This window comes from Poecilia mexicana, unplaced genomic scaffold (genome assembly GCF_051168715.1).
Source record: "Poecilia mexicana isolate PSO_F unplaced genomic scaffold, ASM5116871v1 scaffold_9, whole genome shotgun sequence".
NCBI classification, from domain to species: domain Eukaryota; kingdom Metazoa; phylum Chordata; class Actinopteri; order Cyprinodontiformes; family Poeciliidae; genus Poecilia; species Poecilia mexicana.
In genome coordinates this window covers 21,844,824-21,872,220 of record NW_028263378.1, presented here as the reverse complement: position 1 = coordinate 21,872,220, position 27,397 = coordinate 21,844,824, and the positions used below count along the sequence as shown (strand labels likewise).

Genomic DNA, 27,397 nt, shown 5'->3' with positions numbered 1-27,397 from the left:
CGAGGACAGGCAGGTCATTGAGAGCACTGAGATGAGCAAACAATAAGATATTATCTGAAGGAATCTTCAGTTTTCCAAAGGAAAATGGTCCCTCTCAGTGTCACATTGACGATAGGATCGTCAACCTGACACTGAATCAGCCATTTAAGAAGAATGAACACTACGTCCCATTCATGCACACTCTCTAAAATAATGAGAGGTCTTTTTTCACCCTTGTTTAAGACATATAAAGGGGAGCTCATGCGGTTCTGCGAGACAAGGCCGTGCAGAAACCGGAGCATGCAGCTGACTCAGATGAATATGCCTTTACAGTGATTGGGTGTTGAATGAACAATTCCAAAGACCCCCCCCCCTTTTTTTTTCTTTATATACATGAAAATAATATACCCGTTTGACTTTCATTGCCTCTGATCCATTGTTATGCACATCCCCACTTATAAAAAAACAAAAAAACAGATTATCTGAAAACAAACAGTTTTCCACTAATGAGACAAGGAGTTTCAGTTTAAAAAATAAAATAAAAATAAACTTTGCAAAAATATCGTTAAGTGAAAGGTTCACGATACTTCGAGCTTGTTGAGTGATTGCTGTACTTTTGTTCTTTTCAAATAGTGACATCTTGTGGACACCTGGAGTCACCGAATACATTATGTCTTATGCAAACGAAAACCTCTCCTATGAAAAGAAATGTCTGAAAGAACTGCAAAATTACTTTTAAATCAGACATGTGCTTACATTAAACAATACGAGAGCCACACAGTTTTAAAAGTTTAAATTATGCAGTAATAAATATTATTACTGAAGCCTTGATTTTTCTTTTTTTTTAACCAAAAAGAAAAAGAAATTGTTTTGAATCTTGTTTAGCTGTTGCCATGAAACATTTATCAAATCAATTAATCAGTTCTAGACTACTATATACCTGAGAAAAAGTTCAGCTGTCCGAGCAAAGTTTTCCTTACATTTCCTTACAATATTTCCTTTTTTAACCGCCACACATAAATTATTGAGATCAAATAACAAATTTTAATATTGGGCAAATTAGATAACCTGACTAAATAAAAAGTCTGTTTTATTTTATTTTTTTAATTATTCTTTTCAGATGTGACCTTCAAACATCTTACAGCTGAAAATGAGGAGTGGTGTAAAAATTTGAACATTTTGCAAAACTGAAGAAAAGACAACACAGACACTGATCAGGCAAGCTTTCAAGAAACAAGCAGATACACTGAAGGAACAGTCATTTCCAAGGTGAACTTGTGGTTTACATGTCACAGCAATCTGACAATCTGTTTCTCTTTACCTGGTCTTCAGAGTAGGGCTTAGAGAAAGAAGCCTTTTTTACCAGAGGAAAAACAAAAAAACATGTATTACTAGAATCGCCTAAAAACTTGTGAACGAATATGTTATGGTCTGCCATACTGGACCAACCTGAACTGGAACTTTAGGGCCATAATCACGAACCTTTGTCAAGGTGGGTGAAGTTACAAGCGGTTCCAAATGCCTATCACTTTTAGTCACTTTTTTAGAATAACTTGAGCACAGGAAAGTAAGATTTTGAATTGGCGTATGCTTAATTCAAAATTAAATATTGCAGAATATTTGTGGGTTTTTATTTTTTTATTTTTTATTTTTATTTTATTTTACTGCTCTGAACCCTTGTTACATAGGTCTCGCGATAGCAACTGTTCGCTTAGCACGAAGAGGAGTCAGACACACACTGCTAAAATATCTCCGGATGTTTTGTTGCTGTCTGAAGTAAGAGCGACAAAAAAGACACAAGGTTTATCGCACTAGTTGTGCTCTAGCCCAAACGCCCATACCTCCCGCATCTCAGACGTGATTTCTTGACTGAAGGCAGAGCTGAATTTATCGGTACGCGGCCACAGAATCCTAATTGTATGTCTGAGGTGCTAACTGTTAGCTGACAGGCTACCTAGCATAGCCAGCCACTGGAGCAATGGCGTTGAAAAGAATTCAGAAGGTGAGTGTATTTTTTTTTTGCTTTCATAACAGGCCAAACATTGTCGTGGATGTTTCTCTTTTAAAATGGCTCGCTGTTTAAAGATGGTATCTTGGTGTTACATTTCTACGGTTAAATTTTGCCTCAATTCTGTGTTTCTTTGGGCTGTTTTTCAAAAATAATTCAAAGACAAAGGCGAGTTGACCACCACTGGCCCAGTTGGTGCATTGCTACAGTGATGTTGGCACACAATAATCCGTGAACCGCTTTTTAAATATTGTTGCTTGTTTGGCTGAAATGTTTTCTATTTAAAAAAAACAAAAAAAAACTTTGCAATGTGTCCTGTCCTTCTGTTGGGATAAAAGTAGTTCAGAAGTCAGTTCACAGATTAACGTTTGGCTAGCTTTTATCGGTACGTTTATGAAGTGGGGACGTTGGATTGACTGGTTGCCATGGCAAAGATTTCCGGATAATTTCCCAGCTTTTCAGTGGTCAGAATCCTTTTAGTTTCTCTCTAACGCTGTAGCGGATGATGTATTTACTCGCTGAATGACAGCTGCACGGTGGTTGCCAAATTTGAACCCTACAGTCAGTGTTGCCATATATGGAATGGCAAATGGGCCACTGGAGCAGGCTATGGTGTGTATTTATATAATAGGCTTCCTTTCAAGTGACGTTAAATAACAGGATTGATTTCTATTTAAGAGTCTAGTGTTTTGCTGTCTGTGTTGATTGTGTTAATATGTTTATTTGTTGTTGGGTTGGATTTGTGGTTAATAGCGGAGAAGGTGAATAGTTTTATTTTGCAACAAGTAGATCACATTTTTAAAAAAAATCATTTTTTAATGTAAAACGTTTCTGATTAAGTTTTGTGCTACTTATATTTTAGACACGTTGGATAATTTGAATTACTTACAAACAACACTTTTAGCTGTAAAACTTATTGCCATGTTTCATAAGAAATATGTTGCATAAGTTGGACTTTTATATCAAAACAAAAAAATGGGGTTTGCCTTTAAAAAAGAAAAAAACAATTGGAATAAGTATTAGGGAATTGACTTGTAATAACCTTAGCCAGTAGGTCACATTTTTTTTACTGTTAAATATATTAATGTGCTTATTGACAAATTCCTTCCAGGTTTTGCAGTTAAGATTAAAAAAAAAACCTACAGTTTTAAACTGCATTACGAAACAAACTTGAACAACTCTAAAACTTAGTTTGGTCTTTGCCAGCTGCAACTTCTTTTGCCACGTATGCTCCAGAGAAGTTGTGACTAATGTCACTTAGTCATACAACTTAAAAAATACTTTAGTTTGAACTTTGAGTCATGGAGATAAGTTGGAGATTCCTGAAAGTTTGCACTCATAGTAAAAACTGTCCCTATGTAGTGTGAGCTTAAAATGTGGACTGGTTTAAAATAAACAGAAAGTACTGTTGTTGTTTTTTTGTACATTTATGTTACGGTAATAATAGTTGAATCATTAGCTGTAAAAGATTGTTTAATAAAACTGCAAGTTTGTTTGTTAAGCCTTTATAAAAATGCATTTAAATGGTTTCACACATTCAAAGCTAAACATATGTGTGACTGTTTTTCTTCAAGGAACTGTCCGACCTGCAGAGGGACCCTCCTGCCCAGTGTTCTGCTGGACCAGTCGGTGATGACTGTAAGTATTGTGTTATGGACGTATGGCTGAATGTAATAATAATACTAATACCAGGACACCCTGGCTAAAAATATTTTGTCTTGTCGTACAAAATAAATATTTTCTGTTGTGTATTTTGAATTTTATATCAGTATATCAAATTTATATAATTGTTTTTTTTTCTAAATAGTGTTTCATTGGCAGGCAACAATAATGGGTCCAGTAAGTACATCTGTTTCCAACTTTCAGCTAAAATATGAAGCGATTTTATTTAAATGTATTGTAACTTTGTTTCTGTTTCTATGCCACCAGAGTGACAGCCCATACCAGAGTGGAGTGTTTTTCCTCACCATTCACTTTCCAACAGATTATCCCTTCAAACCACCAAAAGTAAGAGTTGTCTTACACTTTAGTAGTTTTCCAGTTTGGCACGATTAACTCATTAATACTAGTAGAATGCAGATGGTTTTTGACTACTTCTATGTTATTTCATGTTTTGCCACAGGTTGCATTCACAACAAAAATATACCACCCTAATATCAACAGCAATGGAAGTATTTGTCTGGACATCCTGAGGTCACAGTGGTCACCTGCACTCACAGTGTCAAAAGGTAAATACCGGTTAGTTGCTAAAGGAATCACTAGCACTGATAAAAGTAGAGGTGGGTGATATAGTAATTGAAAATATTGATGCGATGCATTTTCTCAAATGTTTTGTAGCAAATAGGATCTTTAAACCAACAAAGAGCATTAAGTATTATATGTAGCAAGGTAATTAATTAAAAAAAATATATATTTTTTTAGTTTTCTCCCCGCAAATATAACTTTGACTTTTGACAGAAACAGAATGAGAATGTATATGTTTTTGCATGTTTTGTTTTTTTTTTGTTGTTTTTGTTTTTTGGATTTCTACTTTTCACAAGTCAAATTTCTAAATTCTAACCTGTTCTATTGAGGATGTAGAATATTACAAAGTCACTCTTATATGTGACAATACATTGATGAAGAGGATATTTGATGCAGAAAAGTTAGACCACCTTTTTTTCTAGAGAAATTTTCGCTGGACAAAATAGAAATTTTAAATTGGCTGAAATGTACAGATTATGGATTTTTGGTCAAATTATTGCTTCAAATGTGGGATTCAAAATGTATTTAACTTTGTAGACATTTCTGACATTTCATTTTGCTAAAAGAAATTCCATTACATTTGGACCGCAGGTCTGTGCAACTCTTTAGTTACTGTAATGTGCAGTGATAAGTGTGTAAGAGGATAGTAGCAGTCTGGGCCTCATACTGTTACTGTTGAACAGCTTCAACACATGAGTTTTCTTTCAGAGATGCTTTTCCATTGGAGGAACCATTTTCAGGAAGCAGTGTAGTTTTCTTAGCCCCATATTTTAACCTTTATAAAGCAGAGGAACCAGGACCAAACTAGTCCAAAATATCACAGTATTCACCAAAATTATCTTGCATATTATCTTTGTCTAATGTCATGTAGCCCTTACTGACATTTAAGACATTAATGCAGTCAGATGTCAAAACAGAAATGGTCATTAATGGAAGTGGAGAGTGCACTAGAAGTATTTCTGGAGGTGGACAAATGAATACTCTCATCAAAGCCATATTTTCAACAGTTTGAACTGTTAATGTTATGATATTTTAATTTTTACTACCCATAGTAAAACTATCATGACCCCAAGGATTGTCTATTATTAAGTGAATTCGCTGCTGCATGTCTGGCTGGTTAATGCTCCTCTGAAACTCAGACACCACTCAGCCTTTAATCTTTGCAAAATCAGTGAATATTACAAAGCTCCTCTGGGCTATAAGTGGTTTTAATTTATTTTTAGAATGCAGCCGATGTGAAATAATCACAAGTAATGGCTGTGAAAGTTATGGCTGTTGTCAAAACTGCCGTGAACAATCTGGTGGTTATTGCTGCATTGTTCTGATTTCGCAGTTTTTAATCGGATTCCGTAATTTGCCTTTTTGCTGGCTGCGATCCTCAGATCACAGAAGCTAAAGCAGCTACAGTCCTGGCAGAGGAGGAACCTTTTGATGTCAGTGAATGTAATTTATGTAAAAACCTTGATTGTGGACTTCACAGTGAAAACAGCTGACTAATGGTGTAAAGTAGAAGATTATGGGAAAGTAATTTCCAGGTTCAAATGACATTAGTAGTACTAATGTGCTTAAGTAGTACTAAGAAGCAGATTATCATCTCAGAAGATCAACCCAGGGAGATTGACTCTGGTCACATTTATAGCAATTTGAGTTAAAGGCGAAACTACAACGGAGAGGCTGGAAGAAAGCTAACCTCAGCATCATGTCTGCATGTAGATTGCTAACACCTAAAATCTGGTTAGACTTCTGTATGTTGTGATTTTTGGACAAGATGTGTTTTTTAGATATTGAATTTTTTTCTCCAGTTGACAGTTATTAAATTTATTGTCTAACTTTTAAGCTTTTCATTTATTTCTCCACAGTATTATTGTCTATCTGCTCCCTTCTTTGTGATCCAAATCCAGATGACCCTCTGGTTCCAGAGATTGCTCATACATACAAAGCTGACAGGGAAAAGTGAGTGCATTCTGATTTATTTGTTAGTTTGGTTGGTTGGTTTTTAGGGAAATAAACTTAAATCAGAGGTGTCCAAAGTGTGTCCTAATGTTCATTTACTGCCCTTGAAATAATTTTGTGAGGCTTTTGACCACTTGGACAAATTCTCATTTAATATGTTCAATAACTAATTAGCTGGTTTTACTCAAATGACGACTTCGGTGCAACCAGGGATTCAATAGTCTTCTTTGAACTTTTCAACAAAATATGGCATTTCCAGTTTATTGTTGGAACAATTGAAAATTTCATGATAAAATCATTTCCCGATTTTTATTTTTTTAATAAAAATTAATGACACTATTGGGGCCTGCAAGTGCATTTAACTTGAGGTTTTTGGACACCACTGGTTTATAAAGAGTATAGCATCCAACTTGAAACCAATCTAAACTGTTGCTTGCTTTTTCCAGGTACAACAAACTAGCAAGAGAATGGACACAGAAGTATGCTATGTGAGAACACCAGGGAGATCAAAATACAAACGAGAACAAAAGAACCCACAAAGGATTTGTTACTTGATACAAATGAACAACGGAGATGAGGGAAACGAAAAGTTTAAAAAACAAAACAGCCCACATTTTGAGAAGGAAGTGATCCAACGCGGTACGGCGCCTCTTGGCTTTTGGTGTGCTGAGCTGCTACAATGTGCTGTCCTTCATTACCGGTATAGATCTGCAGAGCAGGACCCGGCGGCCTACTTAAAGCGCTCCCATATGGAATACTGGAATTTCTTTACAGTCCCTGATGCCACACACTGACTGTAAACTGGTAGTCATTCTGTCGTGAATTATCACGGTTGTTATTCATACGCTTCATTCTCATCGTCGTGCTATTGTTCTGCAGAGATGCAAACTCTTCGATCTAGGAGAGTGGCTTTTCCTTCATTTCAGAGGTACTTCATGCACCCTACTGGATTTCTTCTTATTTCTGTACTTTCATGTATTTAGTGGCCTTTCTGTGTTAGACTGTTTAGTAGATGTGCAATTGAGACAGAATGTTTCTTGTTGAACACAAAAGGGTACGGCAGATCGATTATCTGTTGGCAGTAACTGTCTCTACCCCAAAATAATGTGAAACTCAAAAGAAAAAAAAAACAAAACAAATTAGTCTCGGTTGTCGTCAGTAATTGAAACTCAAAAATAATTTTACAGTTTTGAAGACACTGGAGACCTACTGTTTTAGAGTCAGTGTTCTGGGACCCCATGGGCTAGATTTCCATTCCCCTACTCTCACACACGTTGTCATTGCACTTGTATACGATAGAAATAACCACCGGTCACTGATCTTTTCATTGTGCAAAACAATACTACTGTCATTTTGTGTAACGTAGCTACAAACACGGCTAGTCCTCCACTTAATGCTCCGCTGTGCTCCACCCCGTTGGTACAGTTACTCAGGTATCTAACCAAGTTATCAGACTTGACGAGCATCGACCCATTATATTATCTTCCCTTTATGTACAGTGCTCATCTCTATTCACCTTAGGAAAAAAAATAAATAAAAAAGAAGAAGAAAAAGCCAATTTCTCATGAAGAGGCAATGTGTTGCGCACAAATAAATGCTGTGTAAGAAGTACTGTCATCCTTGCTATCCCTCTGCAGGACTTTTGATATTCATCAAAGAACACCAGGATTTCATGAGCTTTCAGATGTCATAATGAGACTTACACGCTACTGTTTTACTGTAATACAAGGACCCTCTAGTTTATGGTGGTGTCCCTTGTTGAAGAGGAGTCTGTGCAAAACTTTGCCATTTTAAGTCGTGAGCACTTAGTTACTTGACACGTTAAATATGATGACACTATAAATTGCTTTAAACAGATGATATGAAGCTTTGTTATTTTTTTTTTTTTTGTCATGTTCATGAGGGGTCTGCAAAGTTTTGTTTTGGATTTAACTGACAGTAACACATTTTGTCTGGGTTATACATATGTGACTGTATTTTTCGAAAGCTTTTAGTTTTAGGCTTATTATTTTTCTTTATGTCACAAAAACTGAACGTGATTGTGAAGTGTCATGATGTCATATTTTTAATATACTCCACTGCTGGACAAGGCAGATAAGAAAAGTTGTGATTGTGTCTCATTATGCTGGTGCTGCCAATATAAAGGGAAATGTTTTTTTGTTTTTATTTTCTGCTATTGAGGCATTATTGAATAGGTTTAACACAAGGAAGGTGCATAGTTAAGCATGACTGATTGTAGAAGCTTTGTAGAATTAACACTGAATTAGGCACATAACATAGATTATTATTAGCTGTTGTTATAGAAGCCAGTTAAAAACAATTTCTAGAAAAAAAACCAATGCATTCTAAAGCGTTAAAAGTATATTCTCTATATGCAGTGAAAGGCTTAGCTGCATGATCCAGTTGCTCTATAAATTCAGTTCAAGTGCAGTCATCTATTTACATGTTCCAGCTGTGCAGCTCAATTCGCCCTCGAGTATAAATACGAGCGATGCCACATTTTAATTTCTCTATCCAGCGTGCGCCGTAGAATTTTTTATAGGCAGCTTTGGCATGCTTTGCACTCTGGAGAACCTTCTCACAGCCATTTGCCAGATATCAGGGATTTTGTTACATTTCATCTGCCTAACACCTCAAACTAAAACATTTATTAGCCTTAACCCTCATTTTTATATATCCTGGAGGATGTGTCGTTAACCGTAAATTAGCTGTCAAGACCTTAGCCCCAAATTGGGTTGTTCGTCCCGTTCAAAGACACGGGGAACCTGCTTGAACAGTACTAATGTCATGGCTTTTGTCGGAATGCAGAACCTGCCTTCACGCATCTGAAAATTTGGAGTAAATTATACTTCAACTGCCACCGTGAACCTACATGTCTTTACATAGCAGAAACAAGATAACTAATAATGACATTGTTATAACATGAAAATAAAGTTCATCTTGGTTTACTGCTGTCTGTTTTGGTGTTTGTGTGTTTATACGATGAGCTAGTGAGCCAGTGATGGTGTCGAAAGAGGCATAAACATTTCACATTAAAAACATTTCACATAAACTGAAAGTGTTAAGGAAACTTGTGAGCCGTTAGTCACGCGTGCACGAATGTGGCCCGTACAAAACTGTCAAGATGAAAAGTCCTGTGTGCAATTTGCTAAAACCCAAAGAGGGAAGTTCAGACATGTGAACGAAGACGCAAGTTGTTTTGTTTGACCTACATGCAAAACACTTTTGGATGGCAGAACATCAACACCGTCTCGGTGACACACATTGGTGGCAACATGATGCGAGCTAAGTGAAGGGCAGTCCTGGAAGGAATACCTGTTAGCGCCTGCAAAATAGTTGGGGCTGGTGCAGAATTTCACCTCTCAGTGGGAGGATGACACTAGACATGCAATAATTTCATTGTGCACATCGGTGATGACATGTCTAAATAAATTATTTAACTCAAGGTTCTCCACCGAAGTTCCCGATAACTTTGGCTAATATGGAACTGAAATTATTTAAATGTTTCTTTTTTTTCCCCCTCAACAAAATGTACTTCTCATTTTAAATGTTTGCTTTGTTACCTAATAAAATAAATGCCGTTGTGGTTCTTAAACTTTACCATAAAGCAACCTATTTTTTAATTGGCAGTCTTTTTAAAACCTGGTGTATTCTTTTCAGTGTTCCTCAGTTCTATATATTTTTGCATTTAAGTACAAATAAAAACTATTTGAATAGTAAAGATTATCATCCCCTGGCCAGATCAAGGCGTATTCATATGTCAGAACGGCCTAATCAAAGTCCTCGCTGAAATCCGATTGAGAACCAATGGCGAGACTTCAAAACTGCCCGCCAGTCTGAGCTTGAGTTATTTTGAAACGCAAATGTCTCCAAGGAACATTGATAAAAAAAAATCCTAATTACAATGAAAGTCCTTTTACACATATTGACTGTGGGAGCTGACTATGTACATTTTTGTTTTTATTTGTGTAGTTGTGCTACTTGTGTTGTTTTAACACATAAACAATGTCACATGCTGCTTTTATTTTAATTATGTGAAGCACTTTGAAATACCTTGCTGCTGAAATGTGCTATACAAATAAAATTTGATTGATTGATTGATTGATTGATTGATTGATTGATTGATTGATTGATTGATTGATTGATTAAAATCCACTGAAGTTTGTAGTTGGGGAAAAATATATATATAGTGAATACTTTTGCAGGTTCAGCACGAACCTTTATTTGAAGTGTGTTTAGTTTTTATAACTCGGGGGCCTTTAAAACCCTTCTTGCCCAGGGGGTGTCTTTTTGTAGATGGCCACTGATTACCTTTCACCGACGCACACTGGGGTACATTTGATTAACAAATTCGCATGCGCGGCTTTTACGGAGGCAGAACTACACATTATTTAAAAAGGGAAATATTCGTCTATAAACCAATTCTCTTGAGAAACAAAGCGGTGCTTCTTAGAAATGATTCGGACAGGACATGAAATTGCAGTCATATATATTATCAAGCGCAAACGTGTTGAGGAGACCCTCCATCCGGGAGTCACGGCGCCTAATATGGAGCACACCCTGGGCGAATGTAGCTGAAAGTCAGCATCGCTGCCACTCCTCCTGCAGGAAGGGCGCAGCCCGCAGAGAGCTAGCTCCCTAGCTGTACTCGGCAGAAACGATGGCTGTTAACCTCAGCAAAAATGGCCCTGCGTTAACAGCTGCCTATAAAGAAGTAGTGGATGAAAAATCCGACACGAACTGGTAAGGGGCACCACCTTTAAAGCGGCGCTAGCGCCTCACAAGAGGTTCGGGTTAGCTTACAACATTTGCTAGCTTTGAGTGTGTCGTCAAATAAGTTGCATTGAATTTGATTGACTTACATGGTAACTTGATTTCTATTAGTATTTGCCTGCTGGAATTTATGAAAATAATAACCTCAGTATAAATTAGAGTTCTTCTCATGGGATGAATTGTCATGCTGATAACTGATTGGCAGGAATGTTTAAGGTTTGGAATATGCTAACCTAATACCTGGTAATCACGGAAGCATGTGATTTTAGTGAAATGTTACCTCATGTATATTTGTAGCACTTGTTAAATGATCTAATGAAGTATTTGAGGTAAGACTTTCACCTATTTCACCCACTTCCTGGCGAGATAGAGGCTAAACATGACTGAGTATGTGCGAGGCAAACTGAGAGACTTCCTCTTTCAGATAACAAACCTCACAGCGCTGACACTGCCTCTAGACAGAAACCTGTTGATGACCGCTGCAGTGTTTAACTCCGACCTGAATTACTTAATCCAAAGGGGAAATTGCTCCGGGAATCCTTTATAGCTCGGACCTCCCTCTAAATGCATGTTCTGAATGTTTCCCTGTGTTTCATTTAAAAAAAAATCTTTTTACAGCCCTCTTTCACTTATTCAGTAACTCTAGTTATTTTTCTTCCCGTTATGTTTTGCAGACTGGATGAAACAAAAGGAGAATAGGGATCTGACTTTGCTTTGGCTACTTTCGGAGAGAGCTGGTTTCTGATTCTAAGAAGTAGTTTGTACTTCGCAAATAGGAAGGAAATGTATTTTCAGTGTTTGTCTTTGGTTAAAAGTAGAAACTTCACTGATCTGGCTTCCCCTGTCCGATACCGATTTCTGATTTTTTTTAACCCTTCTGCTTTTTTGTCCCCCATTATGGACTATGTCACTTTAAAAAAGAAAAGTGTGACCCGTTTGCTTTGAAAGACATTTTAAATCCAACAGAAAGTGAATTAATTTATAAGATTATCCCATTGGAATGGTTACTTTACGTTAGTATAGCACCAAGCTGTTGGTTGATGCCTATGTACATTTAGTGGAAGATTTTAGTCTTGATTCATATTTATGAAAAGCATTTAAAATGATGTCTGAATACCGTCAGTGACCCAGTCTGTGTGATTGATGCATCTCTAGTTAAAACCTGGCAGATACTTCTGTCATTTTCTGCTTCATGTAAAACACACAAAGAGTTCAAAAATAGTTTGAATTGCCAAGCAAATAAAATTATATGAAACCTTCAATTAAGACAAAGGCCAGCAGCCTAGGACGTTTACTAACATGTCTGTTTCTAAAGAGGATTAAAACTGCAGCAGCCGCATTTACAAAACTCTACTTCCCTAAAAGATCTCGTGGGAAGAGGGGCTTAAGTGTCATGAATGCTTAAAATGGGTTAATGAGTGATAAAACGCTGTACGTCCTTGTGTTTTCCACAGGGCCTTGTTCACCTACGAGGGAAACAGCAATGACATTCGCCTGGTAGAAAAAGGAGGTAAATAACCCAGTTGTTGTTGTTGTTGTTATCAAATGCATGCAGGAATGTCTCTGTCAGCATGCAGTCGTGGAGCTCGAATCTGAGCACAAAAGAACTGCTGGTCTTTGCTTTCCAAAGCCCAACATTTGCAAGAGGGGGGGAAAATATGTGCACAGTTACACAACAAACCACAAGAAGCCATCGAATTCTTCCACAATGTTTGTGCATCAGATGGAGGCCTGGAGGAGCTGGTGGAGGAGCTCAACAGTGGAAAAGTGATGTACGCTTTCTGCCGGGTCCAGGATCCCAATTCCGGTCTGCCGAAATATGTCCTCATCAACTGGGTCAGTGCTGCATGGTTTCCGTCCTGCGTTTAATTAAACGCGCGGCGCAGTCACCGCTCGTTAAACGCTTCGATAATGGTTTGCGTTTCAGACCGGAGAGGGTGTGAAAGATGCCAGGAAGGGAATATGTGCAAACCACGTCAGCGCCATGGCCAATTTCCTCAAGGTAATGGCGAATGTTTGAGGCTACATGAAATATGCAACTTTTTCTGTGTTTTTCTTTTTTTTTTTTTTACTGTGAAAAAAATTATTTTAATAACAGCGTGACGGGTAGTGCGGAAGAAAAAGATTATGTATTTATTTTTTAGCTTAACTTTTTTCACCTTGCCGTTGCTGCAAAATGTCAGAAAAGGCATGTAGTTTTATCCTGCATCATTTTCTGTCAGCATAGTTGCTGAGAAAATCGCCATCACAGGATTGTCAAAAAAATTTTTTTGAATCTTAGTTGTTTATTGAAAGTTGGCATTTCTTAACGTCTGGTAGTATCATTAGGTAGAATGATTATGATTCTACCTAATGATGCTAAACAAAAAAGGGCAAAATTGTCCTTTTTTATCACTGCATCCAGTTCTGATGGTAGAAGTGAGTTGGCCTCAAGGTTGCACAACATTAGCTCTATTTAATTTGTAGTTCTGCTGCTAAAAGTTATAGTTTCTGAAAAGATTATGATGGTAAACAATTCGGGGCTTTGGAAAAGCCCTAGAACATTTTCACATTAACTTAACTATAAACCTTAATATACTTTAAGCGATAGATCAACACAAAGTAACACACGCTTTTTGAAGTTCAAGGAAATGATTCATGGTTTTCAAAATATTTTTGCAAATCTTTTGAGGTACGTCTTTTGCCCCTGGAGACAGAAATGTTTTCTGTCTCCAGGGGCAAAAGACCCCTTACTCTGACTGTCTTCAGTCAGCTCTGAAAATCGGTATTAGTCAATATTTAAATTGGTCAGTCAATATTTAAATTGGTCAGTCTTTTTAACGATCAGTGATCGGCCAGATAACTGCAATCGGTGCACCCTGACCTAACACCTCACTCTCATCATGTCTGGCCGCAGATTCTCAGTTGGATTGAGCTGGTTAGCGTGGATCTTTCTGAAAGTGACTTACTCTCTTTTTGATTCGCATGGCGGCTGCTTGTTGCAACATTTTAAAATGTGGTTGTGCGCTGAAAGAGCGCTGAAGTCTTTTTCTTTCCCGCGGCTCCAGGGGGCCCATGTCACCATCAATGCCAGAGCAGATGAGGATGTGGAGCCTGAGGCGATCATGCAGAAGGTGGCCAAAGCTTCAGGAGCCAACTACAGCTTCCACAAGGAAGCCTCCAACCGCTTCCAGGACAGCGGCCCTCAGGGGCCCGTGGTACGCTCCCTCCCCAACAGCATAAGAAATCTCAACACATTTTTATCATTACACAGTGTAGACATAGAACATAAAATATATCTGTATATTTTACTTTAAAATTGCTCTGTGTAACTTTTATGAAAGATGTTTTTGTTTTTATTTGTTTGTTTTTTTTACATATCTAATAAAGCTGTCACTTTGAAAGTATAGAACGAGACGGATGATCTGTGAAAAAATCAGCAGAAATACAGATCGATCAGAAACAACCAATCAGAGCCAGCAGGGTCTCGGTACTGTCAATCAAGCTTGTGTATGTGCTGCTCGCACCCTCTGTTTGCTCTCTGTCTATAACGGAGCCCGTCACGAATGCTCAGGCTAGTTAGCTTAGCCACCGATGACGGCAGATGAGCAGTTCTTCTTGTGTCTCTGCTGTTGCACATTTATCAGCGCGTACACAAAAGTGACAGACAGCACTAACGCATTCCCCTTGGCTCTGATTGGTTGTCTTTGGCACTAAGAGGGTTTGGAGGAGCTTGATATTTGTATTTTTTTTTTCCCACATGTTATCTTCCTCATACTGTCAGAAAATAGCGACACTTTTAACAAATATGTAAAAAAAACAAACAAACATGCTTTTATAAAAGTTACATACTGCAGCTTTAATGAATCTAGAAGAGCTAAAACATAGAGGCGAGGTGCTTTGTTGTCTGGTTTAACAAACACTTTGCATTGCTGTGGGTTTTATGTATCTGTTTTATGCTTACACAGTGTTTTGTGCTTTTGTCTCCCCTCAGGGTTCAGTGTACCAGAAAACCAACGCCATGTCAGAAATAAGGAAGACCAATAAAGACAACTTCTGGGCACAGGCAGAGGTACGTCAGTTGTAGAACCGTTTCCATGGAGATCTGTGGAGGTTCGCTCTGACCTCAGATGGTCACAAGACTGATGTTCAGTTGATGAAATCATCAACTGATGATTCTGCGTGCACACTGAATCTGCTTGGTTGGCACCATGGAAACATTTTGTGTAGAGAAAAAAGAAAAACCGTCCAAGTTCCTATCTTAGTCTAAAAGGAAGTGCTAAATATTTTTGAACTATATTGAAACTCCTACAAGTTTTTGAGGTTGAAGTGGTTTATGGCAGTGATGAGACTCTCTCTCTGTTTTTAAAGGTGTAAAATTTCAAACGAATTCTGATCCGTTGGGTTTTTTTTTTTTTTTTTTAGAAAGAAGAGGAGAAACGTCGCCTGGAGGACCGTCGCAAGGCCGAGGAGGAGCGCCAGAAGCTGGAGAGGGAGAGAAAAGACCGAGAGACCAAAGAGGCAGCGCAGAGGGACAAAAGGGACAAGGAGAGATCTTCTCAAATCGACCAACAAAAGTAGGGAGCGTGTGCTCTGGTTCCGGCTTGTTTGTAACAGCATCTTTTAACAGGATCGTCCTCCTTGTTTATTTCCTGGCAGGAAGTATCAGCAGCAGCTGGAAGCCGAGAGCAAAGAGCAGGAAAAGCAACGCTGGGTAAGTGTCTGACTGACAGCCGACTAAATGCTTTTCAGCTCTTCAGTCTGCTGACTGGGATGAACAACAGATTCTTATTTAAGTGGAGCTGGTTTACTATAAAACACTGTTTTGGTAGCCGAGGAGTGCTGGGCATTTTCCTGCTTCGCCATTTCATACCTGTGTTGATATGGTTTGGGTTGATCAGTGAAAAATAACAGCGCCCCCTGCAGGACGTTTTGGACATTGACAGTGGAAATTTTTGCCCTCGCTTGGACAATAAATCCTTTAATAATGAAAGTAAACTTTCTTTGAAAAGGGACTGTGTGCAGCTCAAACATAAATGTCACCATTTGATGGATTACGGCATAAGCTAAATCTCATCTGCGGTCTCTCGGCAGGTTACAAAAAATAGATGTACAATAAAAGAAAAGAAAACATAACACTGCAAGTGACTTCTAGTCACACTGGCACAGACAAACGTACACCTACAGACTTGATCACTGGCACACACTTTTAGTTAATGATTTACATAGCTGAGCAGTTTACGATTAAAACAATTTACGACATTTACTGGGAGTCTGCTATCAAACATATTTGTGTGACTCCAATAAATATGGATCAAAGCCAAAACCAGTGGAGAAGCTGTGTGATGCCAGGTTTTCTGAAAAATATCTCATTTTTTGTTACCTTTTTTATTAGAAATTAGAACTGGTTTGAACCATTTGACTTACTCTGTTGATTTTTAATGTCAATCTTTTAAAAATACAACTTGCTAAATGCACCAAAACACTTTTTTAGCTTAATAAAAATCCCGTCTATTCCATAAACGGGAAAAACGTCTCGCAGCAACCTCTGTCACAAACCCCAGTTTTCTTCAGAACATCTGCATCGCCCAAGAAATTTCCGATCCATGCTTCACCAATTATTATATTTACTTATTTCTACAAAGAGGAAAACGGATACCATTTTAAATTGCTGAATAATCGACGGGTGCGAAAAGGTGATTGTGGGTAAAATGCGGTGGTGTGATTTGGCGAAAGGGCGGAATGACCCAGAGACGTAGTGCGCATATCTTGTGAAAATCGTGCCAAATTTAATATCGACACCATCAGGAGGAGGAGCAGCAGAACGATGCAGCTCAGAGGAAAGCAGTCAGGAGAGGCGACTCTGTGGAGAAAGCCAACGTGAGTTTTCATTCCCAAAAAAAAAAAACAGTCTCTCCTGAAGCACCTTTTCCCTCGGCTCTCGCTCTCTTTAAGCTTCACATCTCTGAAGCTCTGTTTCCTTCTTCCAGTTTAGATCTGCAGCACAAATTTCTTAAAAAAAAAAAAAAAATCTTTACTAATAACTTTTTCGCCTACTAATGAATCTTGATTTTACGTGTTTTGTCGTATTTTACTGTTTTTTTTTAATTTTTTATTTCTTGTTTTTCCTCTGTAGGAAGCGGCTTCTCTGATCTCTCAGCGCGCCGTGAACCCCAGGGAAATGTTCAAGCAGCGGGAGCGAGGAGTGACTCCCAGCGACTCGGACGCTCCCTCTGCTGCCCCCGACAGCCCTCAGCCAGGTATTGCCCCAGCAGAAGCATCTGACGGCTTGCTTAATTTGCCCCAGCCAGCCTTGCATCAGCGTAACACTTTCCTGACTTGCCGTCAGGGAGTGGTAGGTGTGACTGTACATACTCGAAGCTTTTCATCAGACTGTCTAGTTTGCCTCATGGTCGTACTTAACTCTGTCTCCGTAACCATGTCTCTTCCTCCGCTGAGTCTGCCTCCTCCTTGTCTTCTCTCTCATCCATTTGTGGACCCGTGTTTGGGGGGTGTGCTTGTTTCGTCTGCTCAGGGCGTCTTCGAAGCCCTTTTCTGTCTAAGCAAGCGTACGAATCTGAGCGAGCCGGCTCACCTCCGCGCCAAGCTTCTCCTTCTCCTGTGCCAGCTGCTGTTGTCCGTGCCACAGGTCTGAGCTTAACACACACACACGCACACACACACACGCACAAACATACACATATTGACAGGAAGTCTGAAACGCACCTTCATCTAAACCCAAGTCATATCAAAAGTAATTGTAGCAAAACAAAAAGTGATAGGAAATCTGAGATGTTACTCACACCCACTACTTCTGATTGATTTATTACTGAGAATCAACTTCCTGAGTAAAATATTTCCAAAAAACGGCTTTCATCGAAAATAACACTTGGCTGATTCACACATTAAAACGTGAAAGTGTGGGATTTGATTTGTATTCAGCCCCCGTTATTCTGATGACACAAAATAGCATCCAGGGCAAACCAGTAAATTCATAAGTCACCATATTAGTAAGTACAGTTCACCTATGGCCCAGAGATGTGGGGAAATGTAAAGCTATAAATCAGTACATGTCAGAGCGTTGTTCAGTCCATCTTCTGAAAATGCAAACGGACGTGGCTGTCGACCTAAGCTGACAGGTGGAGGTAAGGACGATGTTATTCAGAGAAGCAGCCAGGATTTCCATGGCAACTCTGGTGTAACAGGCCCAGGCCCCAATGTGCGGCGAGACTGCTCTCCGTTCAGACTGTCAGAACTTGAGATTTCTGCAAAGAATGAGGAGAAATATTTCCACCAGATGTGCAAATCTATTAGACATACTCTGAAAGCTGTTATTACAGTGAAATGCGATTCTGCAAAGTACTGAGTCAGATGGGCTGAATACAGCAGCACGCCACACCTTTCAGATTTTTCAAAGATTCTTCTCGATATGAGAATGTGCTGCTCTGACACGTCAGTGTTGGAAATAAGGCAGTGTTGCAGCTTAAAGCGGCGAATGACTGGTATAACTCATGTTCCGGCTTTTACACACAAAAACCTCTGTTTCATTCGTCATATTTGTCATCCTCTCCACATTTCTCATGATGTTAATTTTCATTCTTCGTCACGCTTTACACTCAGCTCGTCCTGTGGACTCCCTATGTTTTTTTTTTTTTGGTAACGTAACGAACGCTCTAAGTGGGTCCGGTGGCGGCGTTGAACCTGTGTGGACTTGTGAATGTGCTCCATTGTCTACCTGCGTGTCTGTGCTTGTGTTTTGGGTGCTAAAGAACCGGATTTGAATGATGATCAGGCCACATTTGAGAAAGATGAGCAGGAGACTCCTCCCCAGGAAGAGCGGAAAGGTGGGGTTCATTTCATTTCCCATCACCTTTAACCCATCATTGATCAGTTTTCACAGCCCTGCCATTTATTTAAATGAACTATCTTTGTTTACTTTGAGTAGCTTTTTTTTTTCTGTTTGGTTGTTTGTGCTGCCACCTGCTGGCAGGTGACAGTTCCTAATCTCGCAGTACTTCATTTTTTTATGTTTTTGTGTTTTATTTTTTTTTTTCCCCAGAGGAGGCACCAGCTGCTAACTCGTATGTTGAAGAAACACCTTATGAAGAGCCTGCCCAGGTTGGTGTTCTCCTCTCTGCAGAAAGACACTTCAACCATAAGACGTACCTGAATCTGCTGCGAGAGTTAATGTCGTTTCTCCTGCAGGTCGATGAGAGTAACAATTATGAAATGACTGTAGAGGAAACGTCAGACAGAGGAATCTGTGCCAGAGCATTATATGACTATCAGGCTGGTGAGTTGTCACAATGCAATATAAAAGGATGGATTATGTCTGTTCTGTGTTACTACTGACTGTCATTTAAACAGCCTGTTAGGGTGGAAATAACATTTCTTTTAAGTACCATTTACAAAAAAAATGTAAAAGTAAATGCTCTCATTTAAAACAGAAGAGCAACATGTGTTCCTCCTGCTACTAAAGTAATATAACATTGATTATTAGTCGTAATAATGTGATCTCTAATATCGATATATATTTTTTGCAAGAATCCGAAATATACTTGCTAAATACAATTGTAGTTTTCAAGTAAAGTATATTATCTTTTCATTCTTCTGTTTTGTAGAGTCACAGAAGCAAAACAGGCTGACATTAGCTAGCTAGCTAGCTAGCTAGCACTGCTTGGTTCAGCTTATTGTCTTCACATCATTACAGACAATGGTTGTAGCTTACTAAGCTGACATTTAAAACGGCGTTGCCTTAGTAATGTTTAACGACGCCTCTTTAGTTTTGTTAAATATAAAACAATCTTTAGTTTTCTCTCTCTCAAGCTAAATATATCAGCAGTTTTAGTAAACCGCATTCAAAGATTTTTTAGCCACAAGGCTATTGTTGCATCAGTTTGTTACCGTTTGTCACCAAGCTCAAACGCAATTCAATGCAAACTTAGACAAAATGCAAGGTTGAGTCCTCCAAATTAAAACAAGTACTGCTGGGCACACATGCAGGAAAAACTTCAGTGTCATCTTAGCATCTAGGCACTTCAAATATGCCTATTGATGTTCTCCTTTTAGCATCTGCAGTGTCGTTTGTAAGCTGGTGGTTATTTAGGTTGGGGAACTATTACTCTGATCTCCACTCTCTCAGGTCAAGCAGCAGACGTCGTGCAACAAACTCAGAAATGCCACTGGGCTAGTTATTTTTTTCTTGCCAACTAATGTTTTTATTCATATTTCTAAGACCTGCGATTTTAAAATAGCTTAAAAATATTTAGTAATTATGGTTACAGCCAATCTGTAAAGAACTGTGACACTCATAACAATAATTGTATATCTTTTGCATTTACATATAAAAGGAATTCGCAGAACTAAAGCTAAAAAAAAAAAAAAAAAAAGACAGAAATGATACTCATAGTGGTTTAACCACAGAACTTCAGTTCTAAAACATCAGACCCTTTCCCAAAAAGGATGTTTCCACTGACTTTATACGAAGCTCTTTGTGTCAAGTCTGTACCACGCTCTGCTGCTCTAAGACTCTGCTACCAATTAGTGGCTGTGAAAAAAAACTGGGTAACAGTTGTGTGATATCATTAAGCTGTGCATAAATACTTCATGTAAACTACGAAAGTATAACTTAGGCCAGTTGTGTTCGAACTCTGCCAAGTGGAACAAAATCCCAAAGTTTAGACACTTGCAGGATACAATTTAGTAATTAGTTTCCCCCCCCCCAAATAAATGCACAATTATAATGGTTTTTATTTTAGTTATTTTTTTTGTTTACCATTTAACAAAGTACTCAAAATTCTCCAAAAAAAAAAAAAAATCTGCATATCACTTAATAGGACCCCAACTACCAAGAGAGTTTTAGACTTGGACTCATTTAGTAATTTGACAAACCTCAACGCAATTTAAAAGGTCAGAACTGACCAACAAAACATAACATGCACACCATCAAAACGGTTTACAAGTGTAATATTTTCTGTAAACTGTTTTGATGGTGTACATGTTTTTTTTTTGTCAGTTCTTATGGATTAGATTGGAATGAAGAAAATGTTTGTTTTTATTTTGTCAGGCTTAATAAATGGGTCCTTCTTCCTTTCAAATTAAAATATATATCGCTAATAAAATATAAACCCTGTCCTATAACCCAACATTTAAAATCAAATATTTTACAGTATGAGAACTGATGTTTTCTAATAATCATATGTTGCACATGATTATTTTCTGGCACAATTTGCCCCAGCAGACGATCAATAGAAAGGCCGTTGGAGATTGTTACTTTAGCTGTTTGAAGCATTGTTTAATACCTTAATATGCTTCAAAATGTGATTGAAAACCATTAATGTAGCGCACAGTAGCACAGCTTGAAGGAAAAAGGTGTGGGGAAATAACCTGGCCAATTATGTGTTTAAGACTAAGTACCATTTAGAATAAATAAATAAATGTGATGTATTTGTGGCTGGTTGTCAGAGGAGAACTGATGACTACTTAAATGCTGCCAGATGTTGGAAGATGAACGTGCGTCACAAGTTGGTTATTGAGCTTCATGGTGACTTACAGGATGTCTGACCATTTACTTCATTCTCTCACCACAGCTTAAGAAATCAACTATTTCTGTGCCAATTTTTTTTTTTTTTTTTTTAATTGCATTTCGTGGTTGACATTTGTTAGGAACAGAGAACAGAAATTACAGACCGAGTCTTTGGTGTGAATTTCACCGAGGGATGTTGCAAGTGTAGCAGTTTTATCCTGAGCGCCCTCCTAAGGTTTCCACTCAGCCTCTGCATCAGTGTGTGATTCTCAATCTGATGATAACCTTGAGGGGAAAAACAATCGGTTCAGTTTTAAATGGCATTTAAAGCAAAAAAAAAAAAAAAAAAACACGTAGAAGTTTATCTAATTGCTTTAACGTAAAAGATGTGCTGCTAAACTGATTTTAATTCCAGAAAAAAATATTTTCTATAATGTTTGTATAAAAACCTAAACATGTACAGAACTCCACCTAATTTTGTTTTGCTTTTCAAGTGCTAATTGTGCAGATTATTAAACTACTTTTTTTTGCCATTCTGCTGTTTTATAGAGCAACGTGGTTATAAACTATTAGCTTTTTAATTCATCATAAACCAGTTATCTGGAGTTAGGCTGCAGTTGCTCCTTCACCAGATTTACTGCTTGTAATTAATAGACTGTTAAAGTATAGGATGCTTAACCAGGGCTTAAAGTAAAAAAACAAATCCTGAGCCTGAAACTTATAGTGGTGATAGAAATGAACTATAGCGTTGCTATTGCCACAGTTTAATAAAAAGTGTCTTTGAATAGTGCAAACAATTGCTTCTAACAATACAATTAACAAGCTAAACACTCAAACTTAAATAAGACTTTAGTTCATTTCAACTCAAAACAAAATGTAAAATGTCTGTGCCCTAAAGGTTTGCCTTACAGGCAAAAATCCCTCAACATTAAATGAGTCCTTTCAGTCAATGTTTTTGCAAGTAATTTAGAGCATGCAACATAACCAACTAAATCAGTTTCTCAACCTTTTTTGTGCCAGCGCCCCCCTATCCCATATCCAGGTCCCTCACCGCCCCCCACCAAAGAATTTGCAGGCTACTTTGCACTGACTATTATGTTATTATTAATATTACTGTCACTATTGTAGGTGTTTTGATTTTTATGCTTGTTTCTGTATTTATCATCAAAAATAATTTCCCAGAGAACAAAAAAGCCACGGGGAGAGAAATTATTTTCACAGGTGTCTACAAAAAATGCAACTTAAAATCAGTAGGCCTGACAGCAGCCAATCAGAGTGGAAAAAATATTCTTATTTTGTGCCATTTTCTAGTTGTTAAATATTCCACAAAATGACCAGATAAAAGATGTTCAACATGCCAGTTTAAACTTTGAACTATTTGCAAAACGACTGAGCTCTGCAGCATTAAAACATGGATAGAACTGTAACTACATTAATCATAGCTCTTCTCGTAGGTTTCTGGTGGCGCAGCTCTGTGCTGCCTTCAGGAGAATGGGACATCAGAGTATCATCCATAAAACTTCACCCACATGGCATTTAGTGTGCAATCCAGAGCTTTCAGTGGAAAAACAAAAGTTCCAGATCCTTTTAATGCTGTAAAAATATGAGACAGAGACATGGATTATATCTTTATATAGACCTGTCTATTGATTTATAGATTAATAGTTTTACTGGACAGAAATTACAAAGAACAAATCTGGTTTTTAATCAAATCCTAATGAGTCAAATTGAAAGTGTCATGGAGTCGTCAGCCTCATGACATTAACACTGACATGGAAAATGATATTGAAGAAATAAATATATCAAATCTAATTAAAAACATAAGTGATAAGTTATTTACTGTTATGGTCTGTAAGATATATTTATTCTCAGTGTTAGATGTGGTCTCAACAAACCCCTGGCACTTCAACAATATTATTTTACCTTTTATATGGAAATAGTGTCTGTTTATTCTTGCCATACAGTCCTCTGTATTAATTATTGCTCGAAAGGTCTTGCCATACCAGTTTATTCCTCTGTATTTACTTTAGTTTCTTAGTTTATTTTTGCATTTTGTTCTTCATTCATTTCCATTTTCATCTGATTAGTATTATCCTCTCTTGGTTTATTGCTATGTCCACTTTAGTTTCTTTCCTGTTGCTATATATGATTTATTTTATCGTTTATTGACCATCAGTAATCTTCACTCATCACCTGCTGCGCCTCCTAATCATCATGTTTCACATCATGTGTTGATTTTTCACTGTCCAGCGTCGGATTCTCTGTTTTTATGCCATAATTCACATTTAGTTCGTCGCTCCGTTTTATGTCCCGCTTCTCCTGTTTCAGAGTTTTGTGCAATACCGGACCACTTACAGCACCGGTGTTAACACTATAAAATAAATATCGCGGTGTCACCATGGAGGGATTTCTTTATTTAAATGGGTTCATTTTTCAGAGGGACACAAAGTGAGGATATCGTGATTTTAGTAATTACATGTTTATAAGAGCGATTTTCTATTGTCCTTCCATGGAAGCGGGCAGCTTTCAAACGGAAATAAAACACTTTTTAATATAAGTTGCTGCTTTGACATGATCACAGAACTGCCAAAACATATGTACAAAAGTCCTCAATAAAACATAAAATATTAGAAAATCAGACACCAGACAAAGTGAATCACAGCAACGTCATCAGCTGGTGTAATGCTGACCTGATGCGGCGAAGCTACAAACACTGAATAGAAGAAGAGCTGCCATTGATACAGTTGCAGCCAGGCATGATTTAATGTTGCACAATACAGTTTTAGGAAGTTGCTCAAAGTCTAAACTGGTATTGTTGTGACTGTAAGGTGTAAAGTTTACCTTCGACCAAAGGAATCCCAGCGACACCCTTTTGTAAAAATTTCCGCCAGCTTCCCTTCTTGTCCCCTTTCCTTTGCCCAGCGCCACCTGTTTTTAATTCCTTTCTCACGTAAACGTGTTTCTTTACCGGGTGAGACAAACTCCATCTTCATTCATATCGCATTTGATTTACCCGAACGCATGCACTTCTTTTCTACAAAACGTTTTACAGTCATTGGTCAAGAACACGGGAGCTAGAGTTCTGATTGGCAGACATCTTTGTCTATTATCTACAGTTTAGTTGAGGCGGGCCGTTTGGTCCAATGCTCGCTTTGCTTGAAAAGCCTGAAGTCTGACCCCCAGACGGAGCTCTGTAAGCCTGGAGAATACAGTTTAGTTGAGGCGGGCCGTTTGGTCAAAAGCCGGAAATCCGGCCCCCGGCCGGAGCTCTTTAAGCCCTTCTTACTCTGCTCTCTATTACAACATCACCTTAAAAGTCTACAAACCATTTTTTTCTCTCTCAGATTTTGAAAGTATGATATTTACCAGTGACTCAATTATGTGTCACTGCTTCATCTTTTGCAAACAGAGGCTGACGTGGGAAAACTGCTGGGAAGGACAGCAGCTTCTATCACCAACACATCTAGCTGTTTTTAATGTAAACATGTTTCTGAGAAGTGAAGGGCACGTTTATTTTCTCAAAGACTGGGTGACCGCGCCGTTTCACCACTTCTCCTTTCAGTTGCATGTTCTAGGTATCTGGGAGGTGAAGAGACAACAGCTGCATGTTATTAGAGCGCAAAAAACAAGTTTATTTTTATTTTTTTTTTTTTAATTTATTTTAGTTGACAATGTTGTTGAGCAGCATATTTTGCACCAAACCCCCTCACAGTTATTGTCCAGCACGAATGCAGCTTTGCGATGTGGGTGCTGGTGACTCATACCATGTGCTTACTAATGTCCCCCATACCGTCAGAGACGCTGATCTCTGCTGATTACACGCAGCACATAAGGCCCGTAAAAACCGCAGCGTTACGTCTGCTCATGCTGACGCGCCGCTCCTTCTCTGCTCTTTTCAGCCGACGACACCGAGATCTCGTTCGACCCGGACGATGTCATCACCGGCATCGAAATGATCGACGAGGGCTGGTGGCGGGGATTCGGTCCGGACGGCCACTTCGGGATGTTCCCGGCCAATTACGTGGAGCTGATGTAGCCCGGCGGATCGTCGGCGTCGGTCTCTCCTGAGGACTTTTGCAGTTTAAAAAAAAAAAAAAAAAAAAAAAAAAAAGTCAGTCCTCACACACTCCTAGATCAGGCTGAAAATGAACAAAGCGAGTCTCCGCATCCCCCGGACCAATGAGCATGGTAACTGTGGGCCAGGTGTTTTTTTTTTTTTTTTTTGTTTTTTTTTCTTTTTAAATCTTAGAGCGCAGTTCTAATTTGTTGATACTGTAAGCAGCTGATGGCGTCGTTTATGGATTTGTGAAGACCCGTAGACCCAACCCGAAGCTTCCTCGTCCTCTCTCTGCCCCCCTGAGAAAAGAAGTGTATTTATTTGTCAGTGTGATGCAGTATATGAGTCTTAATTTCAGCTGTGAGCATCGATAACACCACTTCCAGTTCACATTCCTTAAAAAGTGGCTTTGTTTTGGTTTCAGGTATATTTGATGTATTTGTAGCAAATGTCCTTTCCCATTTCAGGAGAAAAGAAAAGATGACGGTACCACAAACGGCCTAATTATTTCCGCCTTGTTTTTTGCCTTCTTATACCGGCAGACTGAATTATCCGTTTCTTTTCTTTTTTTTTTTTGTGATTGAACCTCTATCCTGTGTTTTTTCGGGTTAATTTTTTTCTACTCTGACAGTGGTGGAAGTGAGTATTTAAACCAACAGGTGATGCTTGCTGTGCTCCGGGTTGTTTTCACTCGGGACAGTGCATAACACGGTCAGGTTCCTGACTTTAAACTGTGAGTAAACGGCAGTTTTCATTTCAAGTCCTTCCTCATTTTTGGCCGCATAATTTCAGCATGTGTAACTTTTCAGGGAAAAGCTGGAGAAGAACATAAAGGTCAGCGTTTTATTTTTGTTTTAATGGATCCTCGACGGACTGAATTTGAGTGCACAGCAGATATTGGTGTGCCATGACAAAAGGTGGAAAGTGCAATGGTTGGCATCATTTTAATCATTTCATCGGGCTTTAACGACATACTTTATGCAACTTCATTTTGTTATTAATCATACAACAATAAAAAAAAATCCACTGATCATACATAGAAAAGGGCATTGTGTTGATGCTTTATTCATGTTTTGTTTTTTTTTTCCACTGTCTACTGTAATGCAGAGATTCTTGATAATAAAAGAAGTAACCAAATTCTGCTACTTTTGTTTGTTTGTATTTATACAATCTAGATCAGCTTAAAGAAAAAAGGGGGGCTGAAATATAGAAAGCTAAAGGGATTTTCAGAGGTTTAACAGGAACTCAGATGTAAGCACAGTCTGAGTATTTTCTCTACCGTCCGTTTCCTGGAATGAGGTAACACTTGGGGAATTCACCTCTAAACGCTTAGGTTTCAATTTCACGTGAAAATAAGATTCTACCTATCTGCTTTTGCATCTGCCAGCTAAATAGTGCAGATAAAGGAAATAAAATATACAGCCAAGGAGTAAAAATTGGCCTTGTGTCCACCCGCCCTGCGGAGTGCGTCCCGCTTCTCTCTTTTTGTTTTCCTTCCGTGACCCTTTAAGGTCGTCGTTAATCTCAAGCTTCCAGCTTGAGTCTTTTCCGCCAATGTAAACTGTTGGCCCGAAATAAATGAGCTTGGTGTAGTTTCAGAATAAAATTCCACTCAAGCGCACACCTACACGAGTTAGAAACGAACGGCAAACAGAAACATCACCTCCCACTGCTTGGTGCTCTTGTCTGCGTTAAATTATCCACAGATGCACGCTGAATTCTGAAGATGTAATCTTTTAACCCTGTTCACGACCCAAGACTGGAAGACTCATGTCCTAGTTAAAACCTTTTTTTTTTTTTTTTTGCAGGTCGTTCCCAGTAAACTGAGTCAACTTCAGGTTGGAAACATGCTGTGCATCTTTAAAATCACAATATTCAG

At 38.4% G+C, this 27,397-nt stretch overlaps 2 protein-coding genes across 5 annotated transcripts; both read left to right on the top strand.

Annotated features, from left to right (window-relative positions):
- The first annotated feature begins 1,330 nt into the window (after positions 1–1,330).
- ube2d4 (ubiquitin conjugating enzyme E2 D4) lies at positions 1,331–9,132 on the top strand. Its single transcript, XM_014983816.2, has 7 exons — positions 1,331–1,981; positions 3,562–3,625; positions 3,795–3,826; positions 3,917–3,994; positions 4,110–4,215; positions 6,091–6,184; positions 6,631–9,132. Exons 1-7 carry the CDS (start codon positions 1,958–1,960, stop codon positions 6,674–6,676), a joined length of 444 nt encoding a protein of 147 aa, XP_014839302.1. The 5' UTR covers positions 1,331–1,957; the 3' UTR covers positions 6,677–9,132.
- A 1,604-nt stretch (positions 9,133–10,736) lies between these two features.
- dbnlb (drebrin-like b) lies at positions 10,737–26,655 on the top strand. Of its 4 annotated transcripts, XM_014983778.2 has the most exons (15): positions 10,738–10,927; positions 12,412–12,467; positions 12,681–12,793; positions 12,885–12,959; positions 14,005–14,154; positions 14,931–15,008; positions 15,362–15,513; positions 15,596–15,650; positions 16,745–16,816; positions 17,073–17,196; positions 17,472–17,585; positions 18,706–18,780; positions 18,996–19,054; positions 19,142–19,229; positions 25,361–26,655. In XM_014983778.2, exons 1-15 carry the CDS (start codon positions 10,845–10,847, stop codon positions 25,495–25,497), a joined length of 1,431 nt encoding a protein of 476 aa, XP_014839264.2. In that variant the 5' UTR covers positions 10,738–10,844; the 3' UTR covers positions 25,498–26,655. The 4 variants fall into 4 exon arrangements, with proteins under 4 accessions (XP_087865116.1, XP_014839264.2, XP_087865117.1 ...); XM_088008990.1 differs by lacking the exon at positions 16,745–16,816 and having other exon boundaries at positions 10,737–10,927; XM_014983791.2 differs by lacking the exon at positions 17,472–17,585 and having other exon boundaries at positions 10,740–10,927.
- The last annotated feature ends 742 nt before the right edge of the window (positions 26,656–27,397 follow it).

Coding starts and splice junctions, on each gene's coding strand:
- dbnlb (XM_014983778.2), top strand. CDS start 10,845: ATGGCTGTTAACCTCAGCAAAAATGGCCCTGCGTTAACAGCTGCCTAT. Junction 12,960..14,004: donor CCATGGCCAATTTCCTCAAG/GTAATGGCGAAT, acceptor CCGCGGCTCCAG/GGGGCCCATGTCACCATCAA. Junction 15,651..16,744: donor AGCAGGAAAAGCAACGCTGG/GTAAGTGTCTGA, acceptor CGACACCATCAG/GAGGAGGAGCAGCAGAACGA.
- ube2d4 (XM_014983816.2), top strand. CDS start 1,958: ATGGCGTTGAAAAGAATTCAGAAG. Junction 1,982..3,561: donor CGTTGAAAAGAATTCAGAAG/GTGAGTGTATTT, acceptor TTTTTCTTCAAG/GAACTGTCCGACCTGCAGAG. Junction 3,827..3,916: donor AGGCAACAATAATGGGTCCA/GTAAGTACATCT, acceptor CTATGCCACCAG/AGTGACAGCCCATACCAGAG.